At 42.1% G+C, this 15414-nt stretch overlaps 1 protein-coding gene across 1 annotated transcript in view; it reads right to left on the reverse strand.

Moving 5' to 3' along the window:
• The window catches only part of RORB (RAR related orphan receptor B), a gene marked incomplete at both ends in the record, with an annotated part of 147875 nt that overhangs the window by 34553 nt on the left and 97908 nt on the right, over positions 1-15414 (reverse strand). The window contains 1 exon segment of the mRNA XM_080638304.1: positions 3302-3387. Within this exon segment, the coding sequence (XP_080494430.1) occupies positions 3302-3387 (86 nt within the window).

Raw genomic sequence — 15414 nt, forward strand, 5'->3', positions numbered from 1 at the left:
CAGCTGCAGCGTTGTGTGGTGAGAAAGCTGAAGGACACCCTAGCCACTGCAGGAAGCCACGAGGAGAAAAAGGGCAGAAAGCATTATTTCTGTAGTTACACTAGTCACTAGAAGTGAGTGATGCCGAAGTGAGTGATGCCAAAGTGGTTGTGCCTATTTGGGCTGCTCTGCAAGTAGCTCTGAATGGAGCCATAAAGCAAGAGCTGACTTGTGTTATCACTGTGAAGGCTGACAGGTGGCAATAGCTAGCATGGGAGTCATGGCAGCCATGTGTTTTGGAGGAGTGAGAGTGGGGAAACAACAAGGTGACAGCGTCACAGGGCTGAATTTGCTTGCTACAGGTAGTCCCGAACTCTCACTCAAGTCCTGTTGAACCCAAAGGACAGTGACAAGTGAGAGGTTGTCCCACTTGGTGTGTCTCACCAAGCAACACCAGCAGTACTAGTTTCTGGGGCTGAGCATGAAGAGACTCATTTCATCTGGCCTGTGCTGGTTTTATCAGCAGTTATAGTATATTCAAAATCTAAACTAAGTTTTATGATTTGCACTTTTGAGAACACGGATGTCCTTTAGCGGAACTCTCAGAAAAAATCTGGTGGGGACTTACCTGACCCTGGCTGGCCAAGCTTTCACAAAACTGTGGAGGTGAGTTTAAGGCTAAATGGATGCTAATTGCAGATATATCTGCTCTACTTGCTGTACTTTACAGTCAATTTTGGGTTAGACATACAAAGGATTTTCTGGTTTAAAGATCTAGATTTTAGCAGCTCCTAAATTGATATGGATTTGAGAGAACAAATGAATTAAATAATGTTAAAATACTCCACACAACTATCTAGTATTGACTCTGCCTTATTCTGTAATGCTATTTTTTCCCATTAAGGTTGATCTCATCTAAGAAGAATTTGTTTGTTCCTTCTTTTTCCCTCTTGGGAAAAAATAAAGGGTTATCTAATAAAATTAATCTACAGCAGGCAATCTATTTTTCTGTGGAGATTTTTGTACTCTTTTTCTCCTAAGAAAGAGAGATTTAAATGCTGTCTTACAAAGTACAGGCAATCCTTTAATTTCATTTTTAGGAGATCTTTATATAATACTGGCTATATTTACAGAGAATAATTCCATTTGAGAAAGGAGGATGCAGTTCATTACTGAGGAGATATGGTCTCAATGACAGGTTTCGCAATACTCCCAGCACTGAGAAGTCTCTGCATTTTGAACAGGTCAGTTTATCCAGCACCAACAGTCAGTCTGAAAAGGGAAACGGTCATGCAAACTACTGTCTAAATCATGACAAAAAATCCGTAGCAAATATTTTGCAGGCAGGAAAGATGATGAAAGACTTCTCAGCAAAAGAAGGAGCCACGGAGACAGATGGGATGGAAACCTGTCTTCCATTTTTACCCTTTCAGTGATGATAGTGGCAGAGCCACCACTTTCTTCAGCGAGTCCAGCAGGTTATTCAGCTTATGCAGGCATGCCTGTGAAACAGCAGTAATATTTAAGATGCCCCTTAAGCACTTCTAATATGCATTTGCAGTGACATAGCTAATGTAGAGACACAGAGTTACAGGATTTCCTGTCCCTTGAAGTTTGTAGCACTGCCATTGACAGTACAATCCTTGGATGCTGTGCCCTGAAACGCTGCAGCTGTCTGGTGCCTGGCCCAGTGTGTGTGCATGCTTGTCGAGTGGTCCTCACCTCCTTCTTCCACACATGGCCACCCTCCTAATCAATTCAGATTCCTAATGCATTCAGGCAAAAGAAACCAGAAATGACCAGTGAGTATGTGGGCTGAACAAAGAGTTATTTAATTGGTGGGCAATGAAGAACAGAGTTGCACTGCCTCAAACAGCACTTACCTTAAAACAGAACTCTTGACAGACTGCAATGCCTCCCATTGACCCAATGTGAAAACTGACATCTTTTTTCACAACAGGCTCACAAAACCAGATTAGACTAATAGATCTGATACTGCAAAACTGGCACAAAAACAATAGGGATAAAGGCACTGTAAGTGGAAGAGAAGCTCTTTATCTCAATAAGCAGTCTACATAGAGAGCTGAGGGGTATCATCTCCTCTTGAGGCACAAATAAGGGCCAGTATTAACTTTAATCAAATCTACAGGTGACTCTACCCCTACCAGCTCTGTAGGCACTGAGTACTGCAACAACATGCTGTTTTTCTGCTTAAAGCATTTTTCTTCTGTATCTTTTGTGCCTATATTTTGAAGTATCAGAACAATTAATCTAATCCTGCTTCATATGATCATCATAAGAAGATGCTTATTTTTAGTCCAGTGTCACACTAAGACAGTGAAATGCTGCAAGTTGTTCTGTTTTACAATTGTTAACTTTTCTGAAACAAATGTGATATTTCACAATATATTGCTTCTCAATGTATTTGCATTAAAAAATACAGACTTGCTATTTCATTCTACAAGTATACATCCACTTTCAAATATAATAGTTTGTGTGCTTCCACATAGAAGAAATTAGAGATGCTGCCCCTCCATCTTAATCATTTCACATTTACAGTCAAAGCTTAAATAGCAACATGTAGTATGAAATTCTGGTTTTCCATGAGTAATAATATAACTCCTTCGATAATAAAATCAGAGTATTTTTAGGGTGAAAACTGAAGCCTTTTTTCTCTTGGCTTCGGGTCTGATTTGTGTTATTTGAAATAATGCCTGTGATAATATACATTAATACGACTAAGCATCCTGGAAAAGGTTTTTTTTCCTGTCCTCCCTCCCCATTTGTTTCTTTAACCTCCAGTTCCCAGCAACTGCCCTGTGCGGGAGCCTATAAGGAAGAAAACAAAGGATCCTTTTACACTACTTATAATGTAAGGCATTTTTTCTCCCAAAGATTACAATTTGCCTGCAGAGAATACAAAGAGGATAAAATAGGACCAAACTGACACCAGTAAGCTTTTAAGATCTTGAACTGAGATACTGCACCAACTTATGCTACACAGGTTGTATAGGAAACAAGAAATCCATTTCTCAAGTTGATTTAAGGCAGAACAGGTGTGACTTACAGTTGTCAGCCTCTGTATCAGCACTTAAACTGCATCAGACGTGGTAAGTTCATGTTTCAAACGGAGTTAACTGTAAAGACTATTTGATGAAAAGAAAAGCAACTAGTAAAGTTAGGTATGAAACACGTCTGTATCAGCAGGAGGCTTTACAGCCTTTGGTACCACTGCATGAAAGCACGTAAGAGTGTATTATTGCACACTCTTGCCTGAGGCTAATGCAGATGTTGATGACTATGCTGTATTAAAATCTCATACCTTGCATCCTTCACATGTGATGACTCCATAGTGTATCCCAGAGGACTTATCACCACAAATTTTGCATGGTATCACTTCAATTTGTGCTGAAAAAGAAAACAAGACAAACATCTTGAGTAAATAATTCTACTTAATTTCTTTCTCAAATGAAGATCTTGAAAACTATAGCTAGACATCAGGCAATCTCATCACCCTCCTGACAAACAATATGCAACTGCTTTGTATTCTACTGTCCATTTCTGAATGCTTTTATTTGGCAAATTTTAATTGCTTTATCTTATATAGCTTCTACCATAGCCCACAAAACTCTTCAACAATTTTAAATATCTCAGGATTAGCAAGTTTTCCTTCATATTCTCATTTCTTGTTTTTACTTGTTAATTTCATCATCATTATTACTAATGACAGTCATTAGGGCTCCTAAATAATTATATATATTGTTCTTGGTTACACATTTCAAGTATTTATGACTTTTCACTTTGTAGAATTACATATAGTATTGATGAATTTTGACGCATTTTTCAAAGCAGTAAAGGTGATGAAGTTTTCACATCCTTCAGATTATGGCTTCAATACACGCAAAGATACCAATCCCACTGGTAGAGCTAAGTTTGCAGGCGATTGCTTAATATCTTTGAGCTCCTTGTTTCAGCACAGAGAGGCAAGGCCCACAGCAGCCAGCAGCTGTGTGCTGGGAAAGGCATGTACTATCTGAAAATGTTTGAATACGGATATGCTTCAGATCCTGTTATAAACTTACAGGTCATTTAATTCAGAGAAGGAAAACATATTCCTTTTTTTTTTTTTCTTCCTTCATAGTTTTTTGCTTGCTTCAACTGCTTTGAATCCTTTGTGCATTTCCTTTACGACACTGTAAAAGCACAAACTCTGAAACGTAGGGAAGGACTGTGCCTTTATTCTATTCAGGTGCATTGCGAATAAGTGGAAGATCTATTTGTTTTCCCTTCAGATATGCTGCCTCTGATCAAGCACATTTTTAGCCAAGGCTTAGGCAAGCAAACCATTTTTAAATTGCTCCTAATCCAGGATGGATAATTTTCTTGTATTAAATAGTAATTTGTTGCTCATATATTCTGGATGGAGACAACCCAGCACCAAAATATTTCCTGTCTTTTTACTTAAGTTCATATCTAGAAATAAAATTTCATATGTCATCCACAATTTTGGGGTTAGCTTCTGTATCCCATTTTGTTTTCATGAACTAGGCAGTGGTAGTTTCTTTCCCTTCTTAAGAAACTAATATACATTAGCTATCCTGGCATGATAGATGCATACAAAAGAAGGTGATTCCATACAGAAAAGCATCTACAATTCCTCGGCAATTTTGTCAGGTTATCTTGCTCAAAAATTCCTATGCCTTAGCCCTGTTGAGACAATTAAAACATTTAAATATATCCCTCCAGGTACTGCTCTGTGAGGAGCTAGTTTGAGTAATAGCTCACAGGTCTCTGACTGAGAATCATACAGAGGGAGAAAGGCTCAACTTTGGGACCACACACTGCTTTATGCTGACAAGTTTCAAAGACGTGTCAATGTCAGAGGCAAGAACTACAGTTGGGAATGTGAGGAGATCTTCAGGAAAAGCCAAGACAAAGGAATAAAAAAACCCCACCAAACCCCAAACAATATGAAAGCACTTTTAATGTGACTTGCGTATACATCTGTAACTAAGAACAGAGCACTAACAACAGAGACAGAAGAATTGGTCCTGTGACACTTGTTGCATTTAGCACAGTACTCATTTCTGTGAGCAATCAATAATTCCATGCATGTCTTGCAATTATAAGCACTATGTTCATGGTAAATATCTATGGACCACGTCACTAAATTCTAAGGATCAGGGTTTCAATGAATATGAAATAAATCATAGAATCATAGAATAGTTAGGGCTGGAAAGGACCTTAAGATCATCTAGTTCCTTGGGCAGGGACACCTCCCACTAAACCATGCCACCCAAGGCTCTGTCCAACCTGGCCTTGAACACTGCCAGGCATGGAGCATTCATGCTCAATCACTGCTGATCCCGTGAGCTGTACTCACCGTTGAGATGCCACAGAGGTACCAAATACACACACAGATCCCAAATAAGATAAAGTCTGGGAAAAAAAAAAAAACAACAAAACAACCAAAAAACCAACCAACCACAAACCCAAAATGCTTATTGAAAAAAAAAACAGAGAGAAAAGAAATGGTTAATGGTTCTACAAACGGCCAAAAAAGCTAAAGAACAGAGCACTGTAAGAGGATACTGGGTGGCAAATACTATCAAAGACATAGATCTGGAGCTTTCTGTCCTGTCTACATCTTAAAACCCCCAAGGATCAATTAGTAAAATTAAAGAGGAGAATTTCTTTCTTTTTCCCCTCCAAACAAAAACACCATTTCATAATGAAAAAATAATCAATGTAGAATTCCAAACTAGTCGTCCATTATTTTGACTACAATTTTAAAATCAAAACACCTTCATAATAACAGATGTGCTGCTGAGGTTATAATCTTAGTGTATATTGCTAATCTCTAGTCTTACTGGAAGGGAAAGACTTTGGGAAAACTAGTTCTATTAGAAGGCCAGTAAGATAGTTAAGAGCCCAGAGCACATGATATATAAGAAGGGGCTTATATATATGCTCATGGGGTTCTTCACCCACATGCCTGTTCTGAGTAAACCTAAAAGGAGTTCATGTACTTGACATGAACTCCGGCTAGAGCCGGAGCCGGCACGCTTCAGATACCACGAGGTTCAGCAGAGATTAGGAAAATCAGAGGGGACAGCGCAGAGACATCGCGATTCCCGACATCTCCCGATCCCCGAAGCCCCAGCAGCCCTTGCGAGAGAGCGGCTGACGTGGCAGGGGGCGTTCCCACGGTGACGGCGACCACACCCCTGCCCCTTGCCTTGAAAGAGCCTTTGGGAGGGCAGCGACCGGTCACTGCCCACCGGGCGCAGGGAGGAACAAGCAGGTCGTGTTGTGGACTCTGTTGCTGGTGTCCCAGATTGCTGACCAATATGGTCGCCTCCAGAAGGAGGGCTTGCAGTAAGGAGACCATAGCAACTCAGACAGAGACCCTGCCCCAAACCGTGGCTGTTCAGGTCTCTGGCTGCAGGGAGTGCCAGAGCCTGCTGCTGCCGAGGGAGGGAGGCCAGCATTCCACCTGTGTGAGGTGTGAGCAGGTAGAAGATCTGCTTAGATTGGTGGCAGAACTTAAGGAGGAGGTCGAGACGCTGAGGACCATCAGCGACTGTGAAAGGGAGATCGACTGGTGGAGTAACTCCCTAGCATGTCAGCAGGAACGGTTCCAGGGAGATACCTCCCAAAAGGGGATGGACCCCCTGTCCTCTCAGACAGAGGGGGATGGCCCGAGACAGCCCCTGCTCTGTAGCTGTCGCGCAGAGGTAAGGGACCAAAAAGACAATGAGGGCTGGAAGCGAGTTCCAGTTCGGAACCGTGGGCAACCTTCCTCCCTTCCTGCCCTGCTTCCCCAGGTGCCCCTCAGTAATAGGTTTGAGGCCCTGGATCTTGATGGAGAGGTAAGTGAGGATGTGGTGCAAGGCCAGACTACAAGGTCACATAGGAAAAGGCGGTCGACTTCGCACCTCAAGACTGCCTCTGACAAGAAAGAAAGAAAAGTCATTGTCGTAGGCGATTCCCTTCTGAGAGGAACAGAGGGCCCGATATGCAGAGTTGACCCTCATCATAGGGAAGTGTGTAGTTGCCTGGAGCCCGGATCAGGGATATCACCAAGGTGCTCCCCAGCCTGGTGCACCCGACAGACTACTACCCGCTGCTGGTCTTCCAGACAGGTGGGGGGGAAGCTGCTTCCCGCAGTCTGAGGGGGATGAAGAAAGACTACAGGGCCTTGGGGCGGATGGTGAAAGAGTCTGGGGCTCAAGTGATCTTCTCCTCACTTCTTCCATCTTCCGGTGATGATGTGGGATTGAATGGGAAAATTCAGTCCGTAAACAATTGGCTTCGAGACTGGTGCTTTAGGCAGGGCTTTGGGTTCTTTGATAACAGCTGGTTTTATAAGGCTCCAGTCCGAATGATGGCACGTGGGAAAGGTTTAACTCACAGAGGCAAAAGGATGCTGGGGCATGAATTAGCAGGGCTCATTTGGAGAGCTTTAAACTAGATTCGAAGGGGGATGGGGTTGTAGCTGGGCTTGCCCCAGTGGGGCAGCACTCTAGGATTGATGAAGACTGGGAGGCCTCCTATAATCCTAGGGTGAAATTGGTGAGCTCAGCTCGCTCCTTGAAATGCCTGTACACCAATGCGTGCAGCATGGGAAATAAGCAGGAGGAGTTGGAGACCTGTGTTAAGTCAGGAGATTATGATCTGGTGGCAATTACAGAGACGTGGTGGGACAGCTCACATGACTGGAATATAGTCATGGAGGGCTATGTCCTTTTCAGGAAAGACAGGCCAGCCAGGCGGGGCGGTGGGGTTGCTCTTTATGTGCGAGAGCAGCTGCAATGTACGGAGCTCTGTCCAGGAACAGGGGATGAGCGAGTTGAGAGTCTGTGGGTGAGAATTAAGGGGCAGGCTGGCAGGGGCGATACTGTTGTGGGTGTCTGTTACAGGCCACCAGATCAGGGTGAGGAAGTTGATGAGGCCTTCTACAAGCAGCTGAGAGCAGCCTCACAGTCACAGGACGTGGTCGTCGTGGGGGATTTTAATTTCCCTGATGTTTGCTGGAAGGACTACTCAGCAACCCAGCCACAGTCCAGGAGGTTCCTCCAGTGTATGGATGATAACTTCCTCATGCAAATGGTGGATCAGCCAACCAGGAGAGGAGCGCTGCTGGATCTCATCCTCACTAACAAAGAGGGTCTGATCGAAGCAGTAAGGGTTGAGGGCTGCCTTGGTTGCAGCGACCACGAGATGGTGGAATTCAGGATCTTGTGTGGTAGGGCCAGTACAATAGCAAGTAGAATTGCAACCCTGGACTTCAGCAGGGCAAACTTTGGCCTTTTCAAGCAATTGCTAGGGGAAGTCCCATGGGCAAGGCTGCTTGAAGGTAAAGGGGCCCAAGATAGTTGGTTGGCATTCAAGAATTGCTTATTCCAAGCTCAAGAGCTGAGCATCCCGACACGTAGGAAGTCAAGGAAGAGGGCCAGGAGACCTGCGTGGCTGAATAAGGAACTGCTGGGTATGCTCAAGTGGAAGAGCAGAGTTTATAGGTCATGGAAGGAGGGGCTGGCCACTCGGGAGGAATATAAGGCTGCTGCTAGAGGATGTAGGAAGGCAGCTAGGATGGCTAAGGCCTCCTTAGAATTAAATCTGGCCAGAGGGGTCAAGGACAACAGAAAGAGCTTTTTCAAATACATAGCTGATAAAACTAACAGCAGAGGCAAGGTTGGCCCACTGGTGAATGGGATGGGTGCCCTGGGGACAGAAGATACAGAGATGGCAGAGTTATTGAATGCCTTCTTTGTCTCAGTCTACTCTGCCGGAGGCAGTCCTGAAGAACCCTCTACTCCTGAGTCCTCAGATGAAGTCAGGTCACTGGAGCGGTTTGCCTTAGTCCATGAGGAATGGGTTAGGGACCAGTTGAGCAATCTGGACATCCATAAATCCATGGGTCCAGATGGGATGCACCCGCGGGTGCTGAGGGAACTGGCGGAAGTCATTGCTAGACCACTCTCCATGATCTTTACCAAGTCTTGGGAAACGGGAGAGGTGCCTGAGGACTGGAGGAAAGCAAATGTCACTCCAGTCTTCAAAAAGGGCAAGAAGGAGGACCCGGGTAACTATAGACCGGTCAGCCTCACCTCCATCCCTGGGAAAGTGATGGAACACCTTATCCTTGATGCCATCTTAAGGCATGTCAAGGATAAGAGGGTTATGAGGGGCAGTCAACATGGCTTTACCAAGGGGAAGTCATGCTTGACCAACCTCCTAGCCTTTTATGAGGAAATAACATTGTGGATGGATGATGGCAGAGCGGTGGATGTGGTCTACCTTGACTTCAGCAAAGCCTTTGACACAGTCTCCCACAGCATCCTCATAGCTAAATTGAGGAAGTGTGGTCTGGATGATCAGGTAGTGAGATGGACTGCGAACTGGCTGAAGGACAGAAGCCAGAGAGTTGTAGTCTATGGGGCGGAGTCCAGTTGGAGGCCTTTATCTAGTGGAGTGCCTCAAGGGTCAGTACTGGGACCAGTATTATTTAATATATTCATCAATGATTTAGATGAGGGAATTGAGTGTACTGTCAGCAAGTTTGCTGATGACACTAAGCTGGGAGGAGTGGCTGACACGCCAGAAGGCTGTGCTGCCATCCAGCGAGACCTGGACAGGCTGGAGAGTTGGGCAGGGAGAAACTTGATGAAATATAACAAGGGAAAGTGTAGAGTCCTGCATCTGGGCAGGAACAACCCCAGGTTCCAGTATAGGTTGGGGAATGACCTGTTAGAGAGTAGTGTAGGGGAGAGGGACCTGGGGGTCCTAGTGGACAGCAGGATGACCATGAGCCAACACTGTGCCCTTGTGGCCAAGAAGGCCAATGGCATCCTGGGGTGTATTAGAAGGGGGGTGGTCAGTAGGTCGAGAGAGGTCCTCCTTCCCCTCTACTCGGCCCTGGTGAGACCGCATCTGGAATATTGTGTCCAGTTCTGGGCCCCTCAGTTCAAGAAGGACAGGGACCTGCTGGAGAGAGTCCAGCGCAGGGCGACAAAGATGATTAAGGGAGTGGAGCATCTCCCTTATGAGGAAAGGCTGAGGGAGCTGGGTCTCTATAGTTTGGAGAAGAGGAGACTGCGGGGGGACCTTATTAGTGTATATAAATATATAAAGGGGGAGTGTCATGAGGATGGAGCCAGGCTCTTCTCAATGGCTAACAATGATAAGACAAGGGGTAATGGGTATAAACTGGAACACAAGAGGTTCCACTTAAACTTGAGAAGAAACTTCTTCTCAGTGAGGGTGACAGAACACTGGAACAGGCTGCCCAGGGAGGTTGTGGAGTCTCCTTCTCTGGAGACATTCAAAACCCGCCTGGACACATTCCTGTGTAATCTTATCTAGGTGTTCCTGCTCTGGCAGGGGGATTGGACTAGATGATCTTTTGAGGTCCCTTCCAATCTCTAACATACTGTGATACTGTGATACTGTGATGCCTACTCCTCTGTCTAGTATCACTGCACTGGCCAATGGATTCAAAGCCTCTCAACGGGAGGAGAGGGCTCACAGGCATATTGAAACATGAAGCAGGGGCAGGAATCTTGTCTCCATAGAGAATCAGACTACCAAAACCTATCCAAACAAAACAAAGGACTCCAACGGTCCTCCACAGCCCCCTTTATAGACTTGCAACTTTTATAGACTTTTTTTATAGACTTGCAACTCATCAGTTAATTCAAACCCTTATTCAAAACTAACCATTCTATAAATTAGTAAGTACACGATGTCTAGGAAATTGCTGCCATGGCTCCTTAGAGAGCTCACAGAAAAGACAGTATCTTTAGGACACAGAAGGCATTTGAAGAAGTTTGGAAAACTAGACTCTGCTACTGTCTCCAAGGCATTTCTTTTTGTTCGTAAAACAGCAGAACAATTTAAGGATTCTTAACAGAAAACTTGAGTCATTAATTGTACAAGCCAGATGAAAAAGAAGCCACTGTATTCCCAGAAACCTCTTGAATTACCGTAATTAACACCCAGTGTACCAGGTTTCTTTTGCAGATTTAACGATTGTCAGAGGCTACTACACCTTTTTCACATTGCATCTTTGATCAGCCACATACAATTTTATGTTTTTTTTTTCTTCTTCCCTTCTCCTCTTAAACCAACAAACAGTTTAGGGACTTGTATATCCTACCTTCATAGCTATTATAAAATAAGAAGCTTGCATTGTAATCCCTTACAAGTATAAAATGCACTGATTCAGTACAGCTTCCTCAATATTGAGGCAAAAATGTAATGAACTAATAACAGTGGGGTTCCCACCATGATAACTTTTGGCAGCACAGGAACAGAACTTATTTTCTCCCAATGCAGTAAACATGAGCAAGGAATAAGAACAAATCTGCTTCTCTCCGCTTTTAAAGGAGTTCCATTTGCATTCCTACCCATCAACTTTCATAGTGCAAATAAGAATAATGGTTCCTGCCTGTTTTCAAGCAATAACACAGGTCTCAACTGTCCATTTGTCCAATTTTTCAATAAGCATGTTCAGTTTTCACCCTGTCTTGACATGCATCACTTGATAAAAGCTGCAAAACCACCACCTTCCTAATATCTAAGAAAAAATTAATAATGTTTGGATACATGCTCCATTGTGATTGCTCCTTATCACTCACTGAGCTTCTCTCATCAGTACCACAGGATCATCCTGTCTCTCTGCAGTATTAATCTCTTATTTTATACTTAAGTTTAAAGTTCTTTGGTGTTGAGATCTGCCCCTAGTTTTACAAAGCACCCTACAATTAGAGTGCTGCAATGGTAATTAATTAATTCTACATGACTAGGAATAATAATCCTCAAATCCTGAGTTTACCACCTGGAACCTAATTCATTCTCTTAGGAGAACAGGAAGAAGGGGGAATTCTATTAAGGAAGCAAATGCTTCTCACACATTTCAAATGAACACTTAGATAAAAACAAATATGTATGTAAAACCATCTTCAAACCCAAAATTTGCTATTTTCTCAAATGCTGCCCCAAAAGGAATAAATAAAAAAGTACACTGAGCTGATATTTGTTTGTTTGTTTGTTTTTTAACCAGCAGAATAGTCTACTCACGGGCACAAAATTCATTATCTTAAAAGTACGTAAATCTGGAAGGAGATATACAGTTAATTTGCTAAATTCCTCTTGAAACAAAGAGGAGTCAAAAAGGGAGCTGATGTGTCTATTGTGTACCTGTGAGGACTGCCGCTCTGATGCATACGTTGTCTACATGCATACGTTAACTAGAAAAAAAGCAAAGGTCACATTTTCTATAATCTCAGTTTAGCATCTGAGGAACCTCATTTGGGTGAGACTATAATATCCCAGGCCTGTAGCTCTGGTTCCAAGGGGAAAAAAGATTTAAGCTTTCGATATTTTAGTTCATGATCAAAAGAGATACTAAAGTATGCTGGGCATGAAATTTGAAGAGGAAGTCCTCTTTCTAATTTGTTGCTACAGGAGGGATTGCACTTGGAAACTTCAAGGCTAATCAGAGAATTGATAGAAAAAAAAAAAAAAGCAGCTCCTTCACCTTCCAGGGATTCCCATCATCCTTAAGCTGGAGCTATCTGAGAAATGCTAGTAGACTGATGCAGTTCACTTTCATGTTTGTATCCCTAAGTGATTTCAAATTAAGTATACTCAGCATTTTTATCTAGTTGCCAACTCTGCTTTTTTCATCCTGGCCTCTGTGAGTAAGGGAGGCTTTTTCCCTTGAACTTTATCATCAATAGAAGTTTCCACTTTAAGTTAGGCTGCCAAGTAGATCTTGGTATCTCCCTTGCCACTGCATTACATGTGCTGTGGCTTCACAGCAAGATTTCAGGTGATTTGCATTTGTATTTCATACCTGAAAATATACAGCTGAGGATACTAGTTATGTTTTCAGCCTCTGTCAATACCTCATGCAGTGAGAGCAACATAGTTAGCAATACCTCAGCAGGTAATTAATGCTAGCTAATGTCAATTAATGTGTCCATAGATATATCTGCTGTCAGCCATATGCCAAATGAGACAACAGAGTAAGCAGGTATGATGGAATTCACTCAGGAAAATATTTTCATAATATCTAAGCATTTTCACACAGTGATACACACAACTTTGTGAATCTGGACCCTGGACTTGGTTAGAACTACGAAGACTGTCAGGTCCACTCTGCCCAGGGTGGCATGTGCAGCAAGGCTGATGATTCCCGAATATGCCAGTCCTACAGCTAATGGGCAGAGATGTACTAATTCCCCAGAAGCAGAAGTCCTTGTATATCTATATGTCTCACTAGCCAAACACAGTAGATTTGATCTATATATTATCTGTAAAAACCTGTCATGAATTTCAAGGTAAGTGGTAGCCTTGGAGGCTGGATATTGAGAAATCTGATAAATTACTGCTCAAAATAGAAGGGTGATAGATTACTGCTAAAAAGATTGTTTTTGCCAGAAATCCATGCAATTATCAGGTCTGATTTCTTTGACGGTCTCAGTTTCAGTAGATTTTTTTTAGCTTATAATCAATGCCACTTGAAATGTTTTTTTTGTGATATGTTTTCTTTTCCCTTCCTCTTCTATGATTTTTCAATGGTGGAAAAAAAAATAGAAAACGCACTGAACTGTACAGCAACTTTTCTTACAAATCAACTCTGTCGTTTATTGCATGGTAATTCTAAGGACTGCTGGAAAAAACCCTTTTAAAACCTCAAGATTTTTTTGATGAAAATTAAAGTCTTTATGTGCATAGTTATTGTGTGCATTTAAAATTCTTTTTTTTCTAAAGTAAGATCAAACATTAGAAATACGCATGGCAATGTCTGTAGACTGATGAAAAGTTTCAAAATTACATGTTATATGTTAGCCTTCTTGCAGGTTTTACATATGAAGGAGATATGTTTATATTTGTACTGTAGACATAGACTTTGTAAGACTTTTTTTAACATTTTCATGGCCATAATAACGTTTGCAGACTATTGTCAGAAGCTTTGAAGCAGACAGGTGAAGTAATAGTTCAAATGATTACGACTGCTCCAGAGTCAAAAGTAATCTCCAAAGTGGTCATATGATCTCATCTTTTTGTATCTTACTGTTACATTTTGGAACAAGTCTGGAAAGATTACTTGCCTTTACATTCAGCATAGGAGGTGAAATTATAGGAAAAAAAAATGAGTGCAGTAGAACAACCTTTTCCCATCACAATAAGAATGGAAATAGGAAAAAAATGTTTTTGTTCACATGCTCTTTCTTTCCTTTGTGATGTATAACTACAATAGATCTAGCAGTGTTATTTAACAATTTATGAATAGTAAAAAGTTGCTATGCTTATGATGGTCCAAGAATATAGATGAGATGAGATTTTCAGATAGATGAAACATCTTTTATTAGACCAAGGGATACACTCTTTAGAAAAGAAATGCTTTTGGACCCCTAGGTTTTTATCACACCTTAGACAGGAACAAAGGACTTCAGGCTTAAAACAGGTTAAGGATAATTGCACAGAGCTGAATTTCATTATGCTAATCAATTAGAGAAGCTGCAAGATTTGCAAGGCTGGATGATTCTCTGTGGCGCAAAGCTAGTTGTGAGAAAGAGAGCCATAAAAGTCTTACGAACAGTGACATGATGCTGTGAGATAATTGATATATGCTTATTTTTGATTGCCAATCCTTTATTTTTTTCTGCAAAAGTGATTATTTTAATGAGTTAAAAACATTCATAAATTAATGGAAAATCTGGATTTCCAGGGAGTTATTACATGATCTTTCATGGACTACAAATAACAGCAATGCAGGTTTTTTTTTTGCCAAGAATGGCAAGCCAACACTCAGTGAAACACCAGAAGTTTAGGAAGATGCCAAAGGCATACGAATTGCTACCTAGCAGCTTGCTTGTTTCTTTATTTTGGACAAGACAGAGTGGTTGAAGTGCATAAGAAGCACAGCTGTTTAAGGCTGTCCTGGACTTTTGTGGCAAGGTTCATGAGCACGGGAGAGTAGCAGAAGAGAAGCAGAACTGCCTGTATCCTTTGCAGGGCAGTAATAGCTAATGCACATGAGTGCAGCCTAGTGTCCAGATCAAAAAAGACAAAAATCAGCTCCTTGTCAGAATCTATGGCTCAAAGGTAGTCCCCTGAAAAAACGTGCTTGATGAGATCAGAAAGGCTCGAAGAATCAGTAAACTTAGGCATCTCACCTAGAACTCTGTAAATGTGTAGAAGAGCATTTTTGTTGTCTTTCAGCATGGGCTTCTCTATATTAATCTATGAACTCTTTCCCCTAGTAATTCATATGCATGGAAATTATGTGTGTAACTTCAAAGGATGGTGCTACAGCAAAACAAGTTACCACACAACAAAATCAGGTTGCCAAACCGACGATTTGGGCTCCATAGTTCAAATCAGAGAGATTTAATTAAATTCTCAAATCCTGGCCCCCAT

Source organism: Psittacula echo, assembly GCF_963264785.1.
Source record: "Psittacula echo genome assembly, chromosome: Z".
Taxonomy (NCBI): Eukaryota; Metazoa; Chordata; class Aves; order Psittaciformes; family Psittacidae; genus Psittacula; species Psittacula echo.